This window comes from Pholis gunnellus (assembly GCF_910591455.1).
Source record: "Pholis gunnellus genome assembly, chromosome: 19".
In the NCBI taxonomy this organism is placed as follows: domain Eukaryota; kingdom Metazoa; phylum Chordata; class Actinopteri; order Perciformes; family Pholidae; genus Pholis; species Pholis gunnellus.
Genome location: NC_136546.1, coordinates 18302289 through 18326762, shown reverse-complemented (window position 1 = coordinate 18326762; position 24474 = coordinate 18302289). Strand labels below are relative to the sequence as shown.

The window sequence follows — 24474 nt, the reverse complement described above, 5'->3', positions numbered from 1 at the left end:
CGGCCCCTCCACAGAGGAGGAGAGCTCCAACGAGCCCCCCGTCGCAGCTCCTGCCGAACCTCCAGATGCCAGCGGGGCCCGAGAAGAGCCGACGCCGAAGAAGAAGGAGGAGCCCGAGAACACGGAGAAACACACAAAGCTGCATTGCGTCGGTGGCAGGTCTGAGCCCGAGGCAGGCGGCGTCGGCCAGGCCAAGCGGGCCGATCTCCAGCCTCCGATTAAAACGTCCGAATCTTCACGTGCAGAGGTCCAGCCTAAGCACACGGAGGGTCTCTTAGTATCACAGTCGATGGACAGCCTGGACTCGCACGGCATCAAGAGGAGCGGCGAGGCAGAGAAAAGGAGTCCTCGGAGCGTGACGGAGCGCTCTAACGAACCAGAACGGGAAGAGCACAAAGACAAACATGAGAGCAATCCAACTCAGGAGCACCCAGCCCAGGATGGGAGTGCAGTAACGGAGAACGCTGAGGAAGAGCTAGATCCAGAAGGTATAAAGCTTAGACCAGGAGTCAGCTCCAATGCCACAACTGGTTCATTAAAACAAACCGCTTTTAGTTCCTCTTATCAATGTTATAATGTCTTCTGCATTCCCTCAAAATTCAAATATGCAGGTACATAACATCTTAACCTAGTTTGCTTGGATGCATAATGTTTTGCTGTCAGTGACTTTTGGGTCACAGGTGAAGTTGCGGAGCCCATCTGTCACCCTGGAGAAGCTATTAATCACCCAGACGGAGAGTTTCTTCAGAAGCCGATACTCTAAACTTTAACTCCATCTGAAGGGAGTTATTAAGTGGAGGAAAAAAGTTCTCAGACTTGTTTTGCTCTCTTCATTTTCGTTGCTAATCACTTGATCTTCACAGTAGAGATATGCAATTAAGCGACTTAACAAAATCTGTACATTTCACACATCCAGTCAGTGCTTTGCCCACCACTTAATTACGCAGATAAATTACTGTTTTGATTATGAACCAACTCCTCTGATTTGCACTTGGTATATCTCTTAAAAATGGAGAGCGGACATGAATAATGCAACATAAGTCAGACAGAATATAAAAAGCAACCCCCTGGCTCAGCAGATAGCTTTCTACGGAGGAACTCCGGGGCCTTGAAATGATCGGTGCCTTAGCAGACACATGTCACCTTCTGATATGAATCCTGATATTCACAATGCTGGCTTTTTTCTCTCTGCTTTGCCCTGAGCCACTATGCCCTCTCTATTGTCGTGTGGTATTTCAGTCGGAGACGAGCCGATGCGTTTGTGTGTCTGATTGCGGGCCTGTGGTTTGGCTCTGGACGAGCACAGGCCAGCTGGAGAGCCGAGGTAATGGCGCTCCTAGAATACGGAGAAGCCATCAGAGGGATGGCACGATCAGCCAACAGAACACAAACAAAACAGACGACTCCGGCTGTGCTCCGCCCCCCCAATACAAGCTGAGCCAGGCCCTTTTGTTTCCATCAAGGCGTTTCTTCAGCACTGTTCTAAATGGACAGGAAGGAGGCCAGATGTGAAACACTGTGCCCTCAGTAGCTGCGAGTAGCTTAAAATAGATTTTTCCTCTAGTATTGCATTCATCTTGCAGCCGCCGCAGTTGGAATTTATTTTCCTTGAAATGAAGTTGGTGCTTTTTCACCGGTTCATGACAAACACCCCAACATAAGTTTGAAATGTAGCTCAGCCGTTCACTGGAGGTTGTTTTCTTCTAGCACGCTGTATGTATTCCTTTATAAGCCTCATTATTAACCCTTCTTTCATCAATAATCCATTTTGTCTTTTTTATTTGAGGTTCCACAGCCGAGACGTGCAGGGTGAGCCCGTCGGAGCGGGGGTCTGCCCAAAAGACGGAGGAAGAGCCACAACCAGTCCCTCCCCAGCCTCCCTTAGTGGTTGACCACCAGCGACTTTCGGTAAATATTTCTATAAATCTGGTATTTTGTCCATTTGCGGTGTATCAGGACATGACGTTCTCTGTCTGAAGGCTGCTGTAGTTCATTGAGGTTCCTTTCCCTGCTTCATGCTGGTTCACTGTCAAACTGTCATGGCCGACTGGGACAATAGAACGGAGCCGTCATTTATGAAGTCTGTGCTTTTCCTTCTAGGGAGAGTCAATTTAAGAATTATTTAGTGTGCCCTCAGAGTCCTCTAGGGCACACAGAGTCCTCTATTCAAATATGATTTCTTGCATTGCAAAAAATTCAATTTTGGGGTCCTTGAGACCATTTTACTAATGTCATTTCACTGCAAGTTTATTTGATGTCGACTCTCTTATGGCAGTCGATTTTCAGCCTGATCTATGTTGTCCACCGTCTGGTCACATGTCCGTTTTGATGTGTAACGGCAGCATCTGTTTGACATGTTTGACACTGGCCGCAGGGGACCACCTTCACTGATTGGTTAGAAAACCCTCGCAGTCTAGAGCTGCAACATTATCTTTCCTCTTGCGACCCACCGAGACCCCCCCCCCCCCGTGCGGTGCCGCATCCCCATCCCGCTCGATTCTACACGCTCCTCATTCTAATTCACACCATGAAGGATGCAACAGCTGGCTTTGTGCACTGACTGTGTATTGGAGATTTAACTGCTACTGTGATCTGTATCAAAGCGATGATCCGCTAACGGGAAGATGAACATTCTTAAGGGGGAAAACACAGTCACACAAAACGTCCACGGTCATTTGTTGTGATCGTGATCACCCCGTGTGTTCGGTTTATTTCGGCAGCGAGGAATCGGGTGTTGATGCGTTACTAAAAAAAGCGTAGCGCTAAAAGGAGAAAAGGTAGATGTCTCTCGGCAAAAGTAAACGCACATCCCACCAGTAAATAAGATACTTATTGGTTTCAACAGAGCCAGCTGTGGAAAACTGTCACATTTTGCAACTGACTAATTAGACTGTGATTATGGAAAAGAGGAGCTATAATCTAAAAATGCTACCAATATGCTCGTCTCATTTCAGTTGATACGGGTTGCTTGTTTAAATGTCGCTGCCAGTGTGGGTGAAGGGCTCTGGAGTGTTTTTCTCCTCCCTGCTGTTACAGGGAACAGCTGTATTTCTATACTCGCTCATCGCTTCCTATAGACTTCATGAGGACCGTCCAATCGCTCTTTGTGCTCGGACATAAATATGCAGAAGCGGCAAGAATGAGAGTGTGCTTTTGGGTTGGAGTTAAAAAATGGCACCGCCGACCGCGAAAGGCTCGCGTTATCTGCAGGGAGCCAGCAGAGGTAGCTAGACCCGTCATCCCATTGTCTTCTGGCATGAACCTGTCACGCGCTGTATGCTGCTCGTCTCAGGAACCTTCTGCACTTAATTCCTCCCTTTGTCCTCCTTTCTATGGCTTCCAAACATAGAAGAAGTTCAATTGAATTTGTATCTGGAAAATTAGAATTCCACCATTTTTGAGGACATTGGGGGGGACTCCATCATGGATGACCCGCCTTAAACTTCCTCCAGATCCATTGGTCTGTTCTGGAGCTGGTGCTGTCACACTGCCCTTCTCAGATGGATAACTTCTGAGGCTTATATCCCTCCTTTCCTTTCACCCGACGGCGGTGCCACTGTGTCTGTCTCTCTCTCTCTCTCCCTCTCTCTCTCTCCCCCCTTTTCATCTTTCAAACATACATTTTGTATCCCCGCTATCCGACCACGCGGGGAGCCAATTACGGTGGCAGACCGTATCTCCACATCTCTCAATCAGCAGGTGCCGGGTCCTGCGACATCTGAAAGGAAACAAGGTTATGACTCAAACATGAGCTTCTCTCTCTCCGCCTCGCTGGAGCCGCCAACTTGTCCCAGGATGTGTGCAAGTATCAGAGAGCATACGAAGCAGCTCCGTGTGTTTTTTTTTTTTTTTTTGGTGCACAGTCACGCTAGGGTCCCACCTAATACCCCAAGTGTAAATTGGGAGCTCGGCTCAGTGGGCTCCGCTGACAGCGCTTCTCACTGATCGGGTGCCGGGGGGTTGGCTTGGCTTTTTGGGCGCTCTCTGTGTCGTGTAACTCGTGTAAGAGAAGTGTTCTTTCTGACATGCGCTCACTTCTCTTCCCCGATGCTCCCCGAAGTGACATCCGGCCATCAGGCCGTTTTCTAGTGGCTTTCACCCCCCCCCCCCGTCCCATGGGAGACGACGTAGAACCGGACCCCCGTCTTTCAAACTTGATTGACGGGCTTTTTAGTTTAGGCCTGATCTTAGTGCCTCAACTGGCTGCCCCTGTGAGCAGCCACACACGGCACTAATCTGGAGGTTTGTTTGTTAGCGGGGGGGGGGGGGGGGGGGATATCTTAAAGAAACAGATCGTGAAAAGAGGGGACTGTGAATAATTGCTTTTTCATCCCTGGCTTACGGAACAAATTGAATATCCGGTGCGCAGGATGAAAGTCACCATTTAAGCAGATATTTGCTGGCAGGGTTGGGACTGGCATGCTGCCCTGATGTGTGTTAGGGCCCGCAGTGAGTGTTGCACTGTTCCTCCTCCCCTCAATCAGTCACATTCATTGATTGCAGAGGGCTGATTATTTCTGACTCTGAGGCTCTGAAATCTCTGTGGACTTGAATACCATCAGAGTGTTCTGGGTTTGTTCACAGAGCCTCCACTCGAAGCCTGTAGGACAGAGATTATTATTATTATTATTATTAGTAGTAGTGGTATTATTTCAGTATCCGCGTCCCGCCTTTCAGCGCCGTGGCCCAGTTATTTGCTCTGATTAATTTAGTAAAATCAAGTTCTGTTATTGCCAGCTTTCCCTGAAACGGTGCTCGATGCAGTCGGGATCCAAATGAATTCCCGGGCATGAATAAATAGGTCCGGAGGCTTCTCTCGCTACTCCAAAAATGTCTCTTATTGTCAGCTGTTTTTCTTTCATCAATAATCAGACACTTGTCCACAGATGGGACTGGGAAGAAGTCGTGCTGATGATTGCAAATGAGAATTCAGTAACAAGAAATCCAATCTGGCCCCGGCAAATTCTTTCCTCCTCCTCCTCACCGAGAACACGCGGATTATGGCGTGCTCGGCTGTTTCCTTCAGCAGCTGCCTAGAAAGAGCTAGTGTTCCCAGTCGCTGGCACAGTGCGGCGTCTTCTGGCTTGACGCGTAGCTATTACGGCGTGTCAGTATTTCCTGTTCTTAAAGAAGCCTGTCAACAGAAATGGCCCCATTTCAGTTTGTCATCTTCCTTTTATTTTTATATATATATACTAATAACAGCGGGGGGGGGGGGCAAAGTCTCCATACAACATCTGTCTGTCTGTTCAAAAGAGAGAACAGCTTAATAGCAGTGCTGGACCAGCGTTTGATTGTCAATAAAAATAGATGGCGTTTGAAGTGGCTCTTTTATTTTCATTCATTCCCACTGATGGCTCTGACAATGTGGCTATCTGCATGTAATTGCACCACCAAAGCTGTGCCTCGGAGCCGTGCGTGTGAGGGGCCAGCGGTGTCAATAGCTCACACGACGTAAACACAGCAGTGTTTTCTTGCTGTTCTGTCCCCCGCCCCCACCCCGGCCTCTTGCAGGTTCTCGCATCTCACGCTTCCCACTCAGGTCAGTCACAGACAAATTAAAGGTTGAGATTGTGTGGGATTTCATGCTCCGGATGAGTGATGCCGTGCATGAAGATGGTCTGGCTGTAGTCAACCCTGGTGAGCGTTATAGTGGCCGACAGTATTGGTCTAAAAACAACCCCCTGTATAGCGTTTGGGTTGATGGAAACATTGTGTAGCTGCTGGAGGGAATATAATGCTATTAGAACGCTATTACGTTGCTAGTTGATAGCCAAGGTGGGAAATCTAAGTCAGCGTGCAAACATTACTCTCTGGCCTCTTAGTGTCTTACGTTTGCTTTCAATTACCAATTAAAGGCACACGTTGATAATGAATATAAAAGGAGGTTTAACCCTTTAAACCCCCTGCAGGTTCAGGGTGCTTTTCCTCACCGTGCTCTCGTCTTTCATACATTTCTTCAACCTCTCCTCTCTCACGTGACCGTCTCGGCCGAGTCTTTCATTCGCTTCACGGTTGCGCTGACGAACGAGGAATATCGTGTTTTTTTTTACAGGATCTGGTGAGAGACAACGGTTTAACATTTTAGAGATTTGATGAAACATCACTATTTTAAGCTTAGATTTAACAGAAGCGTCCGTCACTCATGATTGTCAAAGGACCATCAGATAAGTGTGAATCTGATTTACTTCTGTTTCTACAGGCGACGATAACTGCACAGCATCTTTAAGAACACATGCCTTTTCAAACCCTCCGGCGGGTTTTGTGGGGTTCAGTGCAGTTTGTGTGGTCTGAAAACATATTCTCATAATGCGTCAAACTGTCTGAAATGCTTAGTGTATGGTCAGCATGTGACACTGTTTCCACACACACACACACACACACACACACACACCGATGTAGGACTCTTCCGGTGCTCTTGCCGGGTATGTGGAGGTGTGTTTTGGGGTTATTTGTGTAAAGTCAGTGCTGCAGCTTTCTCCTTTTTATTACCTGGTGATATTGTATCTGTTGGAGCGGTTTTATGAAATATTAAATTCATTCCTGAAGGCCTGCTTACCAAACATTGTATTTCTCTCATACATATCTTTTATTGAATATAATCTTTATTATTTATTTATCTTCCTCCAAAACCACTGAGAACAGAGTAAAGGTTGCTTCATCGTCTTCACAGTTCTCATTATTCCTACCTTGACCCTAAGTGGATAATAGTTTAGCATTTTATTCTCTAATATTTGGCCGAGGCCGTCTCAAAATACAATTCATTAAATCACATTGCTGACACAGCGTTCCATGATGGCAGAGCAGGATTTATTGTCAAACGATTACATCGCTAGCCTGGCGTGTATGGATTAACAGCACAACGGTGGAAGACGGTGCTTTCAATAGTTAAACTTCATCTTAAATTCAGTGCAGCCTGACCGACGACGGCTTTTCCAGGCTGAAGCCGACGTCAATATTTGGGAGAATCGATGAAGATATATATACGCTGTAAGCAAACATGATACAAACAAACAATCTTAACATGAGATCCTTACTGTTTTATCATCGTATATATCACGATTAAGATGCTGCATGTACTGAGCGGAACGCTTTACCGTTAAAAGATAAACTTCTAGCTCGACTTCCTCGTCCACAGCGGAGCAGAAAGTCCATGTAAGCAGTGTTTAGATGAGCCCCTTATTACCTCATGGCCTGGTCCTGGTTCAGCTTATACCCTGTTCAGGAAAACCCGCCCCTGAATCTCAAAGCTCCACATTGATTTAACACAACTCTTCTATTGATCTTTGCCCGACACAGTTTTATTTCTTGCTTATTTATTTATACCGTACTTTTTATTTGATGTGTTTGTACTGACTGGGTCCCAGATGTGCTGTTACTGGTGAATTTACCATTTCCATAACGTGAACGTCTTGAGTCACAGTAAAATCATAAGGAAACACGTTGAATCACCGTCACAGGATTATGTTTATTAACACGTTAAATCATGTAGTTTATATAGATCTTGCACAAAGGAGCTGTGGCGTGATATGGGGTACATGTTCCTCCTTTTTAACACTGAAAGAAGAGGCTGCACAGCGATCAAACGGCTGTGAATCCATCCGTCATTTGACTTTAAAGCCGAACCATTAAAGATGAGTTGTCAACCCTGCAGGGTTTTTACATGCCCAGCAGCCACCAGGGATGACCATTTCATTTTAATATGCTGAGACGGTGGTAATCTGATTTGTCATGATCGTCCCTGACCCTGATAACACCATCTATATTGCATTACCTGTGTGACCGGGGTGCTCTCTGGAAGCCACATCATTTGCCACTGCAGCTGGAAATCTTATTCTTTTTTTCTCCAGCAAAATCCCCGTCCGCCAGTGTCGCATCCACACTCCTCCCAGATTAAAGGCACTCGTTGGCAACAAGCAGAGCACAATCATTTATAATTCATTCCTTCACTGGTGTTGGAAAAGGTAAAACAGGAAGACGGGGACTGCGTTGGTCTCTTGGAGGCAGATTTTGAAGGCTTAATGGTGTCCCTGGTGACGGCGACTGTTGGGCTTCAAATCCTTGTTTTTCTCTCACTACTGAGGATGACAGACACACACACACACACACACACACACACACACACACACACACACACACACACACACACACACACACACACACACACACACACACACACACTGCTAGTAAAGCATCTTTCAGTGATCAAAGAGGACCCTCATCTATATCACAGTAACCTCCAGTCTGCATTGTGATTTGTTTACAGGTTTCTTGTTTGTAAACTTGAAGCACAGAATTACATAATTACGTAATAGCAGTATTAGTTTTTCTTTTTGGGGAAAGGATATGATACTGTTGGATGAGTTCACCGTGACATTTGTTAAGAGAGCAACTCGACACCAGTGAATGTGTTGCTGGTGGCCAGTATTTCTACATGTGTTCTGTAACCCGCACACTCCGCGTAGACTGATGCAGGCGGTTCTTTACCGTGCCGTAACAAATGGCACAAGGCTCCCAATTGGTGTCCCAAGAGCAGCATGAAACAGTCTGAGAACCGTAGACCCAGTGGGGCCTTTTATTATCTCCCAGTGATCCTAACCTGGCCTGGAGGGTCGATGGTGTGAGAGATGGCTGTGCAGCGGGTAGATTGTGTGACTAGAATGGATCCTGGGGCCACGGGGTTGAACGCTGCAACGCGGTGTGATTAAGTGTGTTGGTTTCCAGCCTGAACCCAGTCGCATGAATCCCCCTCTTGTTTATCTCCGCAAAGCATCACACGTGCGTACGTCCTCAGCTGATCTCACACTACTACTGGACCCATCAGCCTGATATATACATCACACATTTATTCCTGTACACACAAGGACTTATCGTGTTTTGCGGTGATTCACAATTTTTTTAAAAGACCCATACTGACTGTTTCATACCGTCATTGACTGCTGACTCATCTTAACTGGCCTACAGGCGCCGCAAGTGATCAACAACACAAAGTATTTCCAAAAATCGTGAGAAGTTTATGCATTTCCATACCCGCTATGCTCCGATCCGTGGAAGCTAGGCACGATATGTAGTTAGAATTCATCAGACGTGAGAATAAACCAGCGTTAATTACTCGTCCTGGAAGTTATAACACACGGGCAGAACTTTGCCACTCGTATAACTCCATGAACCGTTATTCTGCTTTGTTCCCTCCGCTGCCATCACGAGGCCCCTTATTAACTCCATTTGTGGTCTTAAGAAACGGTGGCGATAGATAGAGATGTGAGTAACGACGAGGATGGGCGGGGGTTAAACGGTCCATGTCAGTAGCAGTCTTTAACGCATGGGATTACTGCCCTTTTGTGTCCAGCTCACTCACTCCATCACCGAGCCACACACACACACACACACACACTATTTACCCCACACTGTCACAGCCATCCTGATCAAGCTGACAGGCGCTGGGAAGTACACTGCTGCAATCAGCCAGCTAACAGTAGAGGAGAGGATACAACGGAGGCGACAAACAGAGAGGCTATCAGCACGGACAGGAGGAGGAGGAGGAAACCTCAGAGGAGGAGGAGAAGTGTTGGTTGAGAGCCTCCTATAAAACATTGAAATAGGCAGGAGGTGAGACAATGCACTATTAAACAGTGAAATGCACTTAAAGAAAGAGATGGGGACATACTGAAAAATAGAGTGAAATGCAGTGGCGGTCGGATAAAAGGAAGGTCAGAGAAGTGTCTTCCCCCATTATTACGCGTGTGTGAGAGGGCTCGTAATGATGCTAATTAAAGCTGTTATGCCGGTGTTGTTAAAGTCGGCGTCTCGCCGTCATGTCCTCCACTCGGTCCTCTCTTATGAGCTCTCGTGGCTGGGTTGAAACCTGAGAACTCTCTCTTGATGTTAGACCGGAGTTAGATTATACAAAACACCCAAAAAAAAAAAAAATCCAATAAAATCTGCTCAATACAGAGCGGCGGACGGCCGCGATGATCCTTATCACTTTGAATGAATCCTGAATATTCGAGGAACTCTTAGTGTTCTCGGCTGCTGTGTGCACACTTTATTTGTCGAGGGACCTCCGGTTATTAGAGGCCAGGTGGAGGTTTTTTATGTCAAAGGCATATTACCGGTGAATCATCCTGCTCGGGCCAGATTAAGTTATAGAAGTGTGATCATTTTGAAAGGTATTATCTACTCAATTACAGAGGCAGGTTTCCAGGCTATTGAGTTCAGTATGATCAGCGGCGCCTACTGGAAGTCAAACTAAGACAGTGTGGGGAAATGAAATTAGCTTTCAGCGGTCTGAAAAGTTTTCTTCTTTACTCGATTTAAACTTCAGTTACTCTGCTTTTCCAGATCTACTATTGTTAAAACATTTATGTAGATAATGGGACCATAAATAAACGTTGAAGTGGAAGTGCAGAAAAATGTGTTTACCGCCTCAGGAGTTAAACATCCACCAAGTGTCTAATGGCGTAACCGGTGTCGTTCCTCACTCTTACTAGTGTTGTGCTCGGCGTGGAGCAGAACCGTTTTTTTTACGGGGTCGTAATGGCTTTCTGTGATGCAAATAAGAACAGCAACGCCGGCCCTCTGACGAGCACTAATAATCTCCCCCGTCGCCCGTTACTTTTACTGTCAGCGAGATGAAGGAATAGTTACGCAACTGTAACCACAATCTGGCCCGACGGGTGTCCTCGGAGACTTCGTGAGACCCGTTCGTCGGTGCTGCTTAACAACATCTTTTTGTACATCGAGTGCCTTAAACATGGCACCGTGGACGGTTTTTTTTACGCATTATGATTTTTGCTTTCATATTTTCTGAAATGATCTTGAAAGTTCACAACATTCCGGTCGAGAGCTTCGGGTCCCGGTGGATCTAAAACGGAAGCTCATGTTTGAAACTCCCATCAGAGGAGTTAGAACACATCCCAACAAAGTGACGCGTTGCTCTCACGTTCATATTTGTGGTCCCGAGTTGAAGCGTCTGTTGACGTGAAGCCGTCGTCGGCTTCTTTAATCGAGACGACTGTTCTGTCATTTCAACAGTCGGCTGCAGCGCAGTGATTAACACAAAGCTAACCTCTCTGACTCCGTCACTTCTCTTTTTGCTCACTGTAATTATGTCTCAGACGCTCCGCTGATGAGCGGCTGTGACAAACATCCACGTTTTATTAATCTTGACATTGCCTCGGTTTTATGTGTTAAACACTGTGGTCACTGCATCACGCACGCACGCACGCACACACACACACACACACACACACCCCGTTTAATTCCTGTCCAGGTTCCTCTATTTGCCTTGCGTCAGTGACGGTAACTTTAATTATTGTGTCTTTTGCCGTCTCAGTCCATGCATTCTGATGAGCGCCGTGTTTAAATAAACACACACACACACACACACACACACACACACACACACACACACAGAGACTTTGGCTTGGGTAAAATGTGAGAAACGGGTCAATTAAAAGGGCCTTTGACTGTCCAGAATGTTTTAATTAAAGTAGCAGTGAAATGTAAACTTGGTTCTAATTATGATTAGCCTAAATTAGCTGTCACTCTGATCTTAATTGCTTTTGAATAGAGCTGACCTCCAAATTCTTCATCTCCATGCACCAGCATCAGCGCTTATCTCGTGCGACCAGTTATTCAGCGCTGTATGCATGACAGTTTTATTGTTATTACATGTTTAGGAATAAAAAGCTATTTCGTTTGTCATGTGTTTGTACGTCTTCCCCCTCAGGCTCTCCTGGGTACGGTGGTGATGAAGAGTGAGGGCTACAGCGTGGAGCAGCTGGAGAGGCTGTACTCTCTCCTCAGCCAGTGTATCTACAAACACCGCAGAGAGTACGACAAGACCCAGCTACTGGAGGTGAGCGCCGCTCTCCTGTGTTCACAATGACGGGATGAATCCAGGAAAGAATCCGCACATTCACCACGTTTTATTTAGACGTCCAAATCAGCGTTGATGGTAAATTGAGGCAATGTATTGCTCAGTGCGAGCTCGCGGAGCCGTGCAGTTAGTGCCTACATATACCAGGATGCATTGGGGCTTCTGACACCCGGAAGGTCCCCCAGCCAGCCATATCGTGTTGGATAATGCAGCCTCTGCCTCGCTCCACTGTATTTCTTTTATGTCCATATTATTTATAGTATGTCGTAAATAAATCATCATATAGTATCTTACTATAGTATCTCATAAAAATGTCATAGAATAGTATGCCATAAAAAGTTATAGGATGTCTAAAAATATTTTTAAAAAGTGAGTATATGATGCCATAAAAAGTGTGCCGTAAAAAAGTAATAATGGTAAATGTGGGGACAGAAAGTAGGAGAAGAATATGCAGCAAACTGTCCCGACATCAAACCGGGGACTCGCCACTAAGGACCTTTACGTCCACGGGGTACGACCCATAACCGCCCGGCTTTCCGTTCGTCTCCTCCTCCCCCCCCATTCTCATTTATAATCTCTCTCGACAGTGTTCCATACAGAAAAAGCTGCTGTATATTTTCCCAGAATCCCATCTGGTCATCTGCTGCTGCTGCTGCTGCTGTCGGATGTCAGCGCAGACAGCGGGCCAGGAATGGCAGTGTCCTGGTGCCGGTAGCCAGGACTGGCTGTCAGGCTTGTCAGAGGGAGGGAGCAGTCAGCCAGGTGGTGCCGCCTGTCGACAGGCCGGCTGGTGGAGGAGGAAGAGGAGGAGGAAGAGGAGGAGGAGGAGGAGGAGGAGGGGAGGGCGCATGTCTGGGTTCATCTCATACTGCCAGCCTAAATTGGTGTTTCCAGAGCAGAAATGTCAGCTCGCCTGGCACGTGTTTTGTTTGCCTTGCGTTTCCTACACACATCTCGACTCGGCAGCGGGTCATCTCCTTGTTCCTCCCTAAGGGAATGCAAAACAACACGCGCACACACACACACCCGTGTGCCCGGCTGATACTCGGTATGGCGGGCTGAAGACATTCCCACTTAATGCTGTTTGTGTCTACATCGCAGAGACGAGTGAAATGGAGCGTGTCCATACATTTGTCTCCTTTACTCGGCCTCGCCGTCCTCCTCTGGGTGCGGCTTGTCTCGCTCTTCCAGTAGCGCTGACCTTTCAGCAGATGGAGTGGACTACACCCTGCTTCCAGTCAAAGCCACAGGGACCGTCTCTGCCCTGTACACAATAACACGCCAACTATGTTCCCCATCTACAAATTGGCGTTCGTATTGCCCTAGACCTTGTAATACAATTTGCCCGAGGCTGAGACAGCAATTTAAGACTTTGTAGGAGCCTTTGACCTTTTTAGCCAGAGCTGCACATGCCACTGGCCGAGGCGGAACATCACACGGGTTGGTTAGTTCTCCGCTTATTTGTGTTAATTGCTGAAAATGTTTCATATGTTTTGAAAGCAACATCGGAGGCTGTGTCGATTTGCAAAATAGTTCCTAAAACACGTTGGATTTCTACAGCCGTTGAATTATCTTTATTGTCTCGTTCTCATCACAGCAGATAGGCGGTACAATGCGTGCTCTTCATATCAATCAAGGTAAACACCTGGCTCTGATTGTCAGACGAGGGCTTCCCTTTTGAGACCTTCTCTGAAGACGTGTTGTACCGATGTTGTTGTTGTTGTCGTCGTATAGAGAACAGAAAGCAATGCAGCCCAAGCCCTCATCATCGAGGATCTGTTGTCAGTAGCTCGAGAAAACTCACCTTCATCCAGACGCAATGCACTTGATTGTTCTCTCCCAACTCTCGCTCTTTCTTCTGAGTGAAAAAGAATAGATTGTTGTTGTTTTTGCTTTCTAACACACACACACACACACGCTGCAGAGGACCCTGTTCTCTCAGGGGTTGTAGGAAATTTGATCTGGGAAATGGAGGAAATCGGTATCCGAGGTGGAAGTAGAGACGGCCGGTTCAAAGAAGACGGGTCCGCCGGAGTAATTTACAACGCCGTTGTCCCAAATTGATGACATCTCGACGGCGATGCTGGGTTTCCTTTTTAATGCACCGTGTTGATGGCCCCGCTGGGAAATTAAACTCTTAAATCTACAATTCGGCCGCGTTGTATCTGTTTGGGGCGACGTGAGACAGACGGTAGGTACTGCGGGGACTTGTTGGACTGTCTGCTGTGTTTTGGATGACGAGGCGATGGGCCTGTAAGGCAGATACGCTCCAGATCACGCACGTTGAAGACGTCGAGGAGACAAAGAAGCTTACAGGTGTGTGTGTGTGTGGTACAATGAAGATGTTGTAATTGGAGTGGAAGGGTAGTTAAAGCCACATGCAGAACAGCATCAGTCCCGTGACCTTTTTAAATGCATTCAGAGTAAATGAAACCAACGCTGGGTCTGGTTTTCATTACATCTGGATTATTAAGTGAACAGCTGGCCAACGTTGTACTCTTCGTTTTTAATTAACCGGAGACTTTGGCACCACTTGAACATCTCGGATCGCAAAGGGCATCGGTCGTTATAAGTTTAGCTCGTGAATTCAAAAAGTGTGTTTTATAGTCGATAAAGTTGTGCACGAACGCGGCGTTCCTCCGAAGAATTTAAAACCTGGTGAAGGTTTATCTGAAGCATCCTTTTATTATTGAGCAGTTCCATTTCACTCGAGGCTCGTTTTCGTAGTTCTTACAGCCGTGCTTATGGCGTTGGAGTCATTAGTAAATAAAGTCATCGTTAAAGAGGTTTATATCTAAATACAGTAATAAACGGGCAGAATAAGAAATATCTACAGACAGAAAACAAATGTGTGTATATATATATATATATATATATATATATGATAATACAAATAATAGGTGAAACCTTGATTAATAAAATATCATTAACTAGTTTTAAGTCCAAAACCCCCAAAAAAACCTCACATGAGAAGCTGGAACCAGTGATTTTTCATTTAACATGAAAGCCACTGCGGCATTTAGTATGAGAGTGCTTCTCCTCAGCTGGACGCAGACTGAAGCGTCTGCTGCCGGTGGAGGTGACGTCGGGCATGTTTTCAGAGGAGGAGAAGTTGACCCCTCGTCAGAAGACTCAAATATCTTTTTGCCGTGAAGTTCTTGACTTTAGTTGTAGACGTCGGTGTCTTGTAGCGGCGTCTGTCGCACTGACTCAGCCATTCAGATGAGAGAACACACACACACACAGTGTAAGATCTTCGAGGCATTAATCACGGTCTAGTGCAGGCTAACATCCATCTCTCTTCCTCCGGCTCGGTTCAGATTTAGTCAGTGTCAAACTCTGCTGTTTTCACGCTGAGAGAAATCGCCCGTCTCATTCCAGCACAGCTTTGCTTCATTTTACATCATTTATCACGCTGAAAGCTGTTGTTTGCTGTGGGACATTTCCAAGTAATATTGAAAACCATGGTGCACAGATGCTTTATGCGCACATCTGAGTTTGCAGTGTTGGTTGAGACTAAGCAATATGTGTTGATGTGTGTGTGTCTCTGTTTGCGGTGCAGGAGATGGAGGGGAGAATCCAGCATTTTGATACATTCCTGTGAGATGGAGAGAAGACCGTATCAGGTAGATCCTGAACAGCCTGGGACCACAAAGACACACACACAGACTGAGAAGGAGCTTCAAAGTCCAGCGCTCAACACAAGAAACACACACACACACACACACAGACACACACACAGAAAATCCAGCGCCCTCTTCTTGCTGAGAGGAGACACAACGAGGACGACGTTGAGGACAGAGACATTCAAATGGTGCTATCGTCTCAGGAACCTGGCCAGATCCAGACCCATTCTACACAAACCAAACTCCTGGAGGTGTGTCGGTCACACACACACACACGCACACGCACACACAGACACACACACACACACACACACAGTGACGGGCGACCCTGGTGCTACTCGGGTGCTATCCTAACTTTCATCCATGCTGCTCTTGGGACTACTTACTTACTTACTTAACTTGGATGACTTGCAAAACCAACAGATCGGGTGATGTCACATCGCAACCTGGCTGCTTGCCCTCCGGAGCAGGCCGTGCACACACACACACACACACACACACCCTGACACTTGGGTATGCATGTATTTTATACAAACACACACCCAGAAATGCAAACACTTACACACACACTCACCCAGATCCTCACCAGCAGAAGTGTGAATGCAGAGTGCCGCTAGGAGAGGACGGTGTAATGTTCTGAATCACTGAACCACGTTGCTGAGCCCCCCCCCCCCCCCCACATAGCCCGGTTGTTGCGGCTCCATCTTTCTGCCATTTTAGCTACTTGATTCATTCGATATCTGAGCCGCCGTCGAGGATCCTCGCCCAGAACAACAGTTTACAAAGAAGTTCTAGCGTGAGCACACATTTGATGAGGTTAGCACAGCGGGACCGGGAGCGATTATGTCCTCTTCATTACAGCCGCCGCCGGCCCCCCTCGGCATCCAGAGAGAGTTACTGGTGAACGAGCGGGTCAGCTGCAACAGCCACTTCTCTCGTCGGCCGCCTCTGGCGTTCTCAGCAGATTGTCGTGTCCTGAACAGTTTGTGGTAGCCCCCCCCCCACCCCCACCCTCTCTGCTCATTACATTCAGTCTTGAATGTTTCCCCTCCCGCTCAAGCTGTGCCCGCCAGTTCATTTTCCCACCGACACCCCGGCCGAGGAACTGGAAGCAGTACCAATTGGAATGCGTCTAGAGTTTGCACTGCCTAGTGTGTGCCTTATTTAAAAACCTCATATAAAACTGATATATTTTGCAGATTTTCTTTTTTTTTTTAATTTACTACTTGTGACAATGAACCGGCTCCAAGTCTATGTGGGTCCTAACCACTGAGGTCCTTAAAGGAACAAACATATCTGTATTTCAATGCCATTAGGTCATTTATTAACTCATCTCGGTTGTACGTCTCCAACCTGGGCCAGAAAACCAACACATCAACATTTTGAAAATCTGAATACAAGCGTAGGTTTCGATACCGTGAAATGTTCTTTGTTTAAATATTTAAATGTATTCCCGACCTGTTAAAACCCCTGGACTTCTTTAGGGAGGTCGGTTTCCATCCCGAGCGAACAGCAGGCGTAAGAAGAGGTCGACAACAACACCGGCTTTCCTTCAGTTCTCCATATGCAAAGCGATAACTACAGATCGTTATGGTGCGAGAGTCAAACGACCGGTCCGCGCCGTGCCAAGTGTTCTCCCGCTCCCTGAAACAGGTGCTGTCATAACGGCGGGACTTCAGTTCACAGCTATGAAAATGTTCTATTAAGACGGTCATAACAACCTGTTATGTTGTGTGTTTGATCTTCTTTTTTTTACAGTTTTCTTTTTTATAAAATGCTTTGCTTGAGTTGTGAATCCATAATGAACAAGGCCATTCTAGGCAGTGCCCGTCACTAAAGGTGTATAAAGCATTAACATGATTATTATTGTTCCTCCTTTCAAATGCGTGCACCGACTTTATGGATTTATTTCCTCCTGTTTTTCTCAACACCAGACAAGAGAAGCTGGATTCACATCCTGTGTCTGACTGCAGTAGACGCAGGTTTTTACTGAAGCTTTACTAAGTTGTGGCGGCGGCGGCGCTGCGCTCTCTTTTGGAGATGCCCAACATGTGAGCCGCCGTAGACCCGGAGGAGGCTTCTTCTTTTCAGTCCTGCCCTCTAGACCCCGGCTCACCTCTTGCCTTCTCCTCACGTTCTCCGTGTTCGAAAGCAAAAACCATATGCAAACTGGCAAAGACGGCTTAGCACTTGGACTTACTGCAGAGAGAAAAACCAACGCTACCTCAGCTTAATTTATTTTAATCCGAAAACTGTTTACTGGGTACAAAAACAAAACGCAGTATTTTTTCTCTCTCCCCCTGAAATACTGTTGCAACATCTCCAGGACCACCAAAGGTACCAGATCAGTGAAACACGGCTGCTGCAGTAATCCAAGAGTTGTTTGTATCTCTGATTGTTATGTACGTTTGCATTTGAGCCAGATGATGATTGCATACATTTTAACGCATTCATGGGCTGTATATTTTATACTTTACTTCATACACGTCCTTCATGTTCTCACCCTGATACCTTCGTAGAAGCGTTCTCTGCCTCTTCTCACAGACATCGCCTTTATTTCAAATTCAGCTTCTTCTTTTTTGCAGATTTTCATCTCATGATTCAGATTATTTATTATTAAACACATTTTTACACCTAATATTCAGTCAATTTGTCTTTTTGTACGTTTTTTTGAAATTTTAACCAATCGGGAAGCGTTTTTAACAAATTTTTGCTGAATTGCGTAGCGTTTGTGTAGCAGGTTTATTTGGCGTGTGTGTGTGTGTGGGGGGGGGAATAAAGGGTTTACAGGTCTCTCAGGTTCAACACGCGACAACAACTTTTCTATTTATTTCATTGTTCTGGTGTTTTTTTTTAAGACTGTGGCATACTGGAAGAGACTAACATTAGGACGCAATAGATGCTCGAAGCGTGGTGTCTGTCTTCTACACCGCAGGAAGAGAAGCAGGACCAGATTAATGTTCACGTTCTCTCCACGTTCTGCCAAAAGAGTTATTTTTAATGAATTTAGTAAACGCATATGGAAATCAAATATGGGTAGTTAAAATGTCATACATTGCGATCTTCCTTTTCTTATGAATTGTAGCCAGTTTGGACTAACAACCAATTTTTGTCTGGTAGTTGAGACTACTTAGTCCAGTGTGCAGAGGGAAAGGTCGTTCCATCCTCACTCTGTTCTGCCCCGATTGTTCCAGTTGATGTTAGTGAAGCCTTTCCCCGTAGCTCTGTTCCTTCTGTTCCTTTGTGAATTTAACACACCTTGTTTCGCAATTGTTACTTTAGTGTAAGTTCTATTTGAAATGAAACATTTTACTGTATTTCTCAAATAAACTGCTGTGATATACTTGAATAAAAAGGTGCAAACTGTATATTTCAAGTGTTGATTTTTCTTACAGTAAATACAGAAAACCTCCCCCTGTAGTTTCAGACTACTCCACCTATTGAAGACATTAGGTCGCATCTTTGTTTTAATAGTCCAACATGTGCTTGACACCATGTTCTGTGTTAAATACAGATTAGAAGCCCCGTACATTGAGAACATAACAAACACGTGATTCATTAAAACACTATACCAAAAGAAAAGACATGACGATGTGTTCATGTTCTGGTATATGTATTAGGTTTCAATAATAATTGGTAATTTCTCCTTTTTGGGTTTACAGATTTACAGACATACCATTTTTGAATCCAACCTATCAGTTTGTTTTTTTCTAAAAACATTTATACAGAATTGCCTTCAGGTTTTTTTAAAATATACATTTTCCTTCCTGTATTTACAGAACACCAACCCCGAAACATTTGAGGGTTGCAATGAAACGCGTTGTATAAAACAAAGAAGGTGGAAACATGAAAGACTTAAAGCGGGGATAAACAGAGAACTTACGATAACAGTCACAGGTGATTATTGTGCTTTTTTTCTCCGGAGGAACTGTCCCAAACATCTGATCAGAGGTCAGCGGAAGGATTTCCCTCTCTCTCTCTAAACGTAGAGCTGTGAGTGCGAATCAAGGGGAGGAGAGGACGAGCCACTCATCCTCCAGATGAAACTTCACAAGAACAAAGAAAAAAAAATAAAGATTTTCTCTCTTTAAACCCTACCTGACCCAGATATAATGGTTTTACCTATGTTTAGCGGGTCGTTAAAAGAACTAGGTTACACAGAGTTCATAATCTCTTTTTGAAATTAGCTCATAAATCCACTCTCTGTAGGAATCCCGCCTCCCGACACAGTGAAGAGAGAGAGAAGAACTCCTCACGCCCTGATGGAGAGGAACACACTCTGTGGAATCCTCTCCTTCACTTGTCCTCCCGTCCTGTAGATGTCACGACTAAAATAAAAATAATGTTTATACACCACAAAGAAACTCAGCTCTAATGAACTGATGAACATAATTCTCCAAAAAGGGACAGAAATCTGGATCTTCAATGGCTTTCAGTGCGCTGAGCCCCGAGTACACTAAAGGAATATGGTTTACAGAGATCTGGAAACGACAGAACTGAAACAATGACTTCATTGAAAAAAAACCAAAGGACTTTGTAGTTTACTAAGAGGGGCCCCTGTGCCTGTTGGATGAGAGGATGAACTACCACCATGACACATACAGTACTGGAGGTTAGGTATCGTCACCTGACATGGCTGAGTAGTTGGAACATGAGTACATTCTGCACAGGGCTTGTTTTTTTTTTTGGGAGGCGGGACAAGTAACAAGAGTGGATGGATGCTGGCGTCAAGTCCAGAGGTCGCGGACCGACCGACCGACCCCCGGCCCTAAGCTGCCGTCGCACATCGTCCCACACCCGGAGCTCAGCTGGTGTTCGCCGTCGACCCGGTGTGACCGTGTCTGGGGTCCGAGGCCCCCCTCCCCTCCTCCCTCAGCCGCTCTGAATGTACTTCTTGATGACCACGCAGCCGTGTCTGAAGAGCGGGCAGGGCAGCGACTGCAGGAGCGTCCAAGTGTTGGCGCAGGGGTCGAAGGTCTCCATGTTGCCGAGGGCCGGACCCTCGCTGCTCACGATGCCTCCTGTGGCGTAGATCTTCCCGTCCACGATCACAGCGCTGCAAAAAGGTAGACACGGAATTAGTCTGCTTTCAGTGGAGGGTTAGGTTTGTCTGCTCAATATGAAGCTACAGAAGCTAGTTAAATTAGCACAAAGAACAGCTGGCCTCGCTCCGTCAGCAAAACACCCCTAAAGCTAAACAATTAACTCATTTTTATGAAATACTATACAAAGACTACCTTTTAATAACATTAGGACTTTTTTATGGCACGCTACCGTGACTTTTTATGCCACACTATACTATAACCTTTTACGGCATACTATGCTTTAACGTTTTCTGTCCCCTGTACGTCCCCCCTGAGATCTGCAGCCATACTCCCAAGAACTTGCTGATTGGCGCCTGAGATTGTTTGGCATCGCTCACACACACTCCCAACGTGCCCATCAAAGGCTACTTTGTGTGGCGCGGTGGCGGTGGGGAAACACACACATACATTACCTCTTGAGGGCGAGAGAGAGAAAACTAATGAAAAAGCAAATATCGCTACAAATGTTCTCATTTGATATGAGAAACAGAAACAGGAGTTTGTGTGAGGAAAGGATTAAAACTTGGGCTGTAAGCTGATTAGGGCTTTGTGCTCCTGTTGGGGTTTGGAACGATCTGCATTTACATAAGGTGCACGCTCAAATACACACACACGCAGTCCTATTGCACAAATTCACAACACTGTCGGGGAACGTAACGGATTATTACATAAAGCCTAAATCTACTCAGAGAGAACGCACAGCTGATCCGAAAATGGGGAGAGCGCAGGGCAAAGCCTGGAGCTGCTCTTACTGATAAACAGAGGGGAGGCTGCAGGCCTGCAGAGGGGCCGGACGCAGCGAGGGGAGGATATCAGCTCTCCTGCATGATGACCTGCTAGACTTCCTCCTCTGTGCAGGGGCGTGCACCGCAGATAGCGCCGTTTCTGAGCATCTGTGTGTGTGTGTGTGTGTGTGTGTGTCTCTTTTGGCAGCTCTGTGTGTTTGTTGTTGCTTCCCGTTCCTTTTTTCCCCCCGCATCTCTTTCTCTCTCTCGCTTCAGACTTGGTTAAATGTAGCAGAACAGCTGCCTGGCGCGTGCTTGCTGCAGCTTATCGATAACTCTGACAACGTGATTTATGTTATACATTATGCACATCAGAACGCAGCCTGTAATTGCATCCCACATGTATTTTGAGCTTCTTTCTTTCTCAGATTATGCAAAGGTTAAAAAAGGGGTCTTGGGCCTAAATAGAGACGGGGTTCATTATCAGCTCAATGGCTCAAGCTGACTGGGATATTAGGATGAGATCCTACCGCTGTTCATTTTCAGTTATGTGTGTCCACAAGCAGCAGAACAGTTACAGGAGTGAGCTGCAGTTTCTTGCTTTTTTTTTTGGGAGCAAACATTTAACTCTCTTAAATATGTGCAAAGAAAAATACAAATGAATCACATCTCAGCACAACATATAATGATTCAGTGCTTTGAAAGAAACCGACACGGCTGCGTCTAATCGAACGGATGCGTCTGGTTTCTGTCAGCGTGACGGATGACACTACTGATCCAGCCATTTAAAAAAAGAACACGATGAATTAGAAACTAGTTTCTCTACCGAGGCAGAGGTTTCACAGCCTTAATGCAGCGTGTTGCAAACAGTCAGCCCACATGGTTTTAGTTTTAGTTTTAGTTACCTGAGCTGAATACCTGTTTCCCCCGTTATGTACGTACAGATCTAACGTGAGTCTTAAATAGTCTTTAGGTGATAATATCGGGGTTTTAGAAGCTTCACACAGAACAGGCAAACAATTGGGAGCTTTTGAACAATCTTTACAATTCCAATGCCGGGGGATTTAACTTAACGTGTGTCACGGCTACATTAATAATCTCTTACCTGCAGAACTGCCGGGAGTGATTCATGTTGGGACCAGCCTTGATGTTGCCTTTGTCTGGGTCGTAGATAGTGGTGGCTCGAGCGTAGGCTCCTCCCAGGATGAATATTAAACCGTTTAGACTCACTGCAGGGGCGTATTTGTTATCTAAAGATATGAGAGAGAGAGAGAGAGAGAGAGAGAGAGGGAGAGAGGGAAAAAGATTTTTGCTGTAGAAAACACAGAGCTATTGTTTGAATGTCATTTTCGCATGCAGCAGACATTTCCACTCAGTACAAGGGCATCAATTTGTTTTTTCTTTTCTTGCGTTTCCCTCTTCAGTACCCAGGCCGCATGCAGAAATCATCATCAACATTCTCCTTATCACTTTACAGATGTGTCGTTCTCAAGATTGCTTTTGGGGGGGGGGGAAGAAAAAGTACCGAGAACGGATGGCAAACCGGTGAAAGAGCGGAGTTCATAAATCACTGTGGCTTTATTGGGTTCTGCTGCGAAATATGTTTGGGCTTGGCAGCAATATAAAAGAGTTACCTAAGTCCCAATAATTCACAATTGCATTACGCCCTCTGGCATATCTATAGATTCACATCTGTGCACATGTATTGGGAATATATGAGCGAACAGGTGGGATACTGCATACTGTATAATTCAATCTGATACAGTATAGAGCACAGGAGGAAAACAAAGGCATTGAAGCAGCGCCGCTGTAGGATTATAGATGATGGGGAAACAACATGAAACAGTGGTTTTGTGCAGAACAATGCCATTGGAAACCTGCAGCTTGCGAGCACCGGTCCTGCTGTGTGGGAAGAGGAAGTGTATTTCAAACTCGGAGCAATTTCTCCCGAGCAGTCTGCAGCTGGCCAATTTACAAGCAGCATGAATAATGCACCGACACTTTGGCCGTGAGCCGCCGTCCTCCGCTGTTTTCTGCCACAATGGGCAGACATCCCTCATTGAAGACGGGCAACAGGAGGAGGAACGTCTGACGCCTTAATAATGACGGCGGCGGCGGCGGCGGGACCCCCCCCCACACCCGCCACACTCTCGTGTAGTGGAACCACCTCCTCCCCCTTTTTCTCCACCTCTCCTCCTCCTGCTGCTGCCGAGAGGAGTCCGACATGTTTAATTAACAGGTCACCTCTGGAGGCGAGAGGTGTTGCTGCCGCTCCGCAGGGCTGACACTCTGAATGAGCCGCACTGCATTATGTTTTCAGCTACTGCACTTCAACTCCGAATGTTCTGCAACAACAAGACCAGGGGGCCACACGCATACAGCTACGTGTCGACGCATAACAAAGTGTGACTAAAACGGAAAGAAATGCATGCTTTTAGTCAGATTCATAAAGCTGCACGTGCGCTTGGTTCTGCTTTATGAATCTCAATCATTAGCGCTCTATGAATAATCTTAAACATCCAGGTGCATGTTTGTCACCGAGGCCCACTCCACCACTCATTAGACGTGTCAATGAGAAGAATTGCAAATTAGAAGCATCACATGTACCTAAACCATCAGCGCAGGAATAACTCAATCATTACTATTAAACGTCAGACGGGTGATGAATATTTGATTCATAAAATATCTATCACCTTTATCTCATTTATAATATAACAGACCACAACGTGCTTCGTAATTCAGGATGCAATGAAAAAAATCATGAACAGATTAATGGAAATAAAAACCAACGGATGGATTTAGAAACCGGTGTTTGATTGGCACTTTACATAAAGACAACAATCAGTGATGAACAACTTAAACACTGTTTTACTCTAATGCTACATCTCTCACCTTATATTTAATCTTCTCCTTATCACAACCATGTACATGCCTGAAATGTGCACATTCTCACCGCATAATCTTTATTTATAGGTACCAGTTTATGTGATAAATGGCGTATGCATGCTTTTTGTACCCGACCCTAAAAGTACAGCCACGCTAGCAGCTCGGGAGGCAACACTTCCGTATAGCAGTGCTATGAACTGAATGCTAATGCCAGCATGCTAACATGCTCATAATGACAACGCTTACATGCTGGCGTAAGGTTCCATGTGACC

General features: G+C 45.9%; 2 protein-coding genes across 2 annotated transcripts in view; one reads left to right on the top strand and one right to left on the bottom strand.

The window, feature by feature from the left end:
* The window catches only part of atad2b (ATPase family AAA domain containing 2B), a gene marked incomplete at its 5' end in the record, with an annotated part of 56603 nt that extends 37759 nt beyond the window's left edge, over positions 1–18844 (top strand). The window contains 4 exons of the mRNA XM_079180736.1: positions 15–488; positions 1787–1908; positions 11732–11860; positions 15444–18844. Of these exons, the coding sequence (XP_079036862.1) occupies positions 15–488; positions 1787–1908; positions 11732–11860; positions 15444–15485 (767 nt within the window). The 3' untranslated portion in view covers positions 15486–18844. The remainder of the gene's footprint in view (positions 1–14; positions 489–1786; positions 1909–11731; positions 11861–15443) is intronic.
* A 530-nt stretch (positions 18845–19374) lies between these two features.
* Positions 19375–24474, bottom strand: part of klhl29 (kelch like family member 29) — a 190886-nt gene continuing 185786 nt past the window's right edge. The window contains exons 14-15 of the mRNA XM_079180461.1: positions 22422–22566; positions 19375–20563 (exon numbers count right to left, since the gene is read on the bottom strand). Of these exons, the coding sequence (XP_079036587.1) occupies positions 20380–20563; positions 22422–22566 (329 nt within the window). The 3' untranslated portion in view covers positions 19375–20379. The remainder of the gene's footprint in view (positions 20564–22421; positions 22567–24474) is intronic.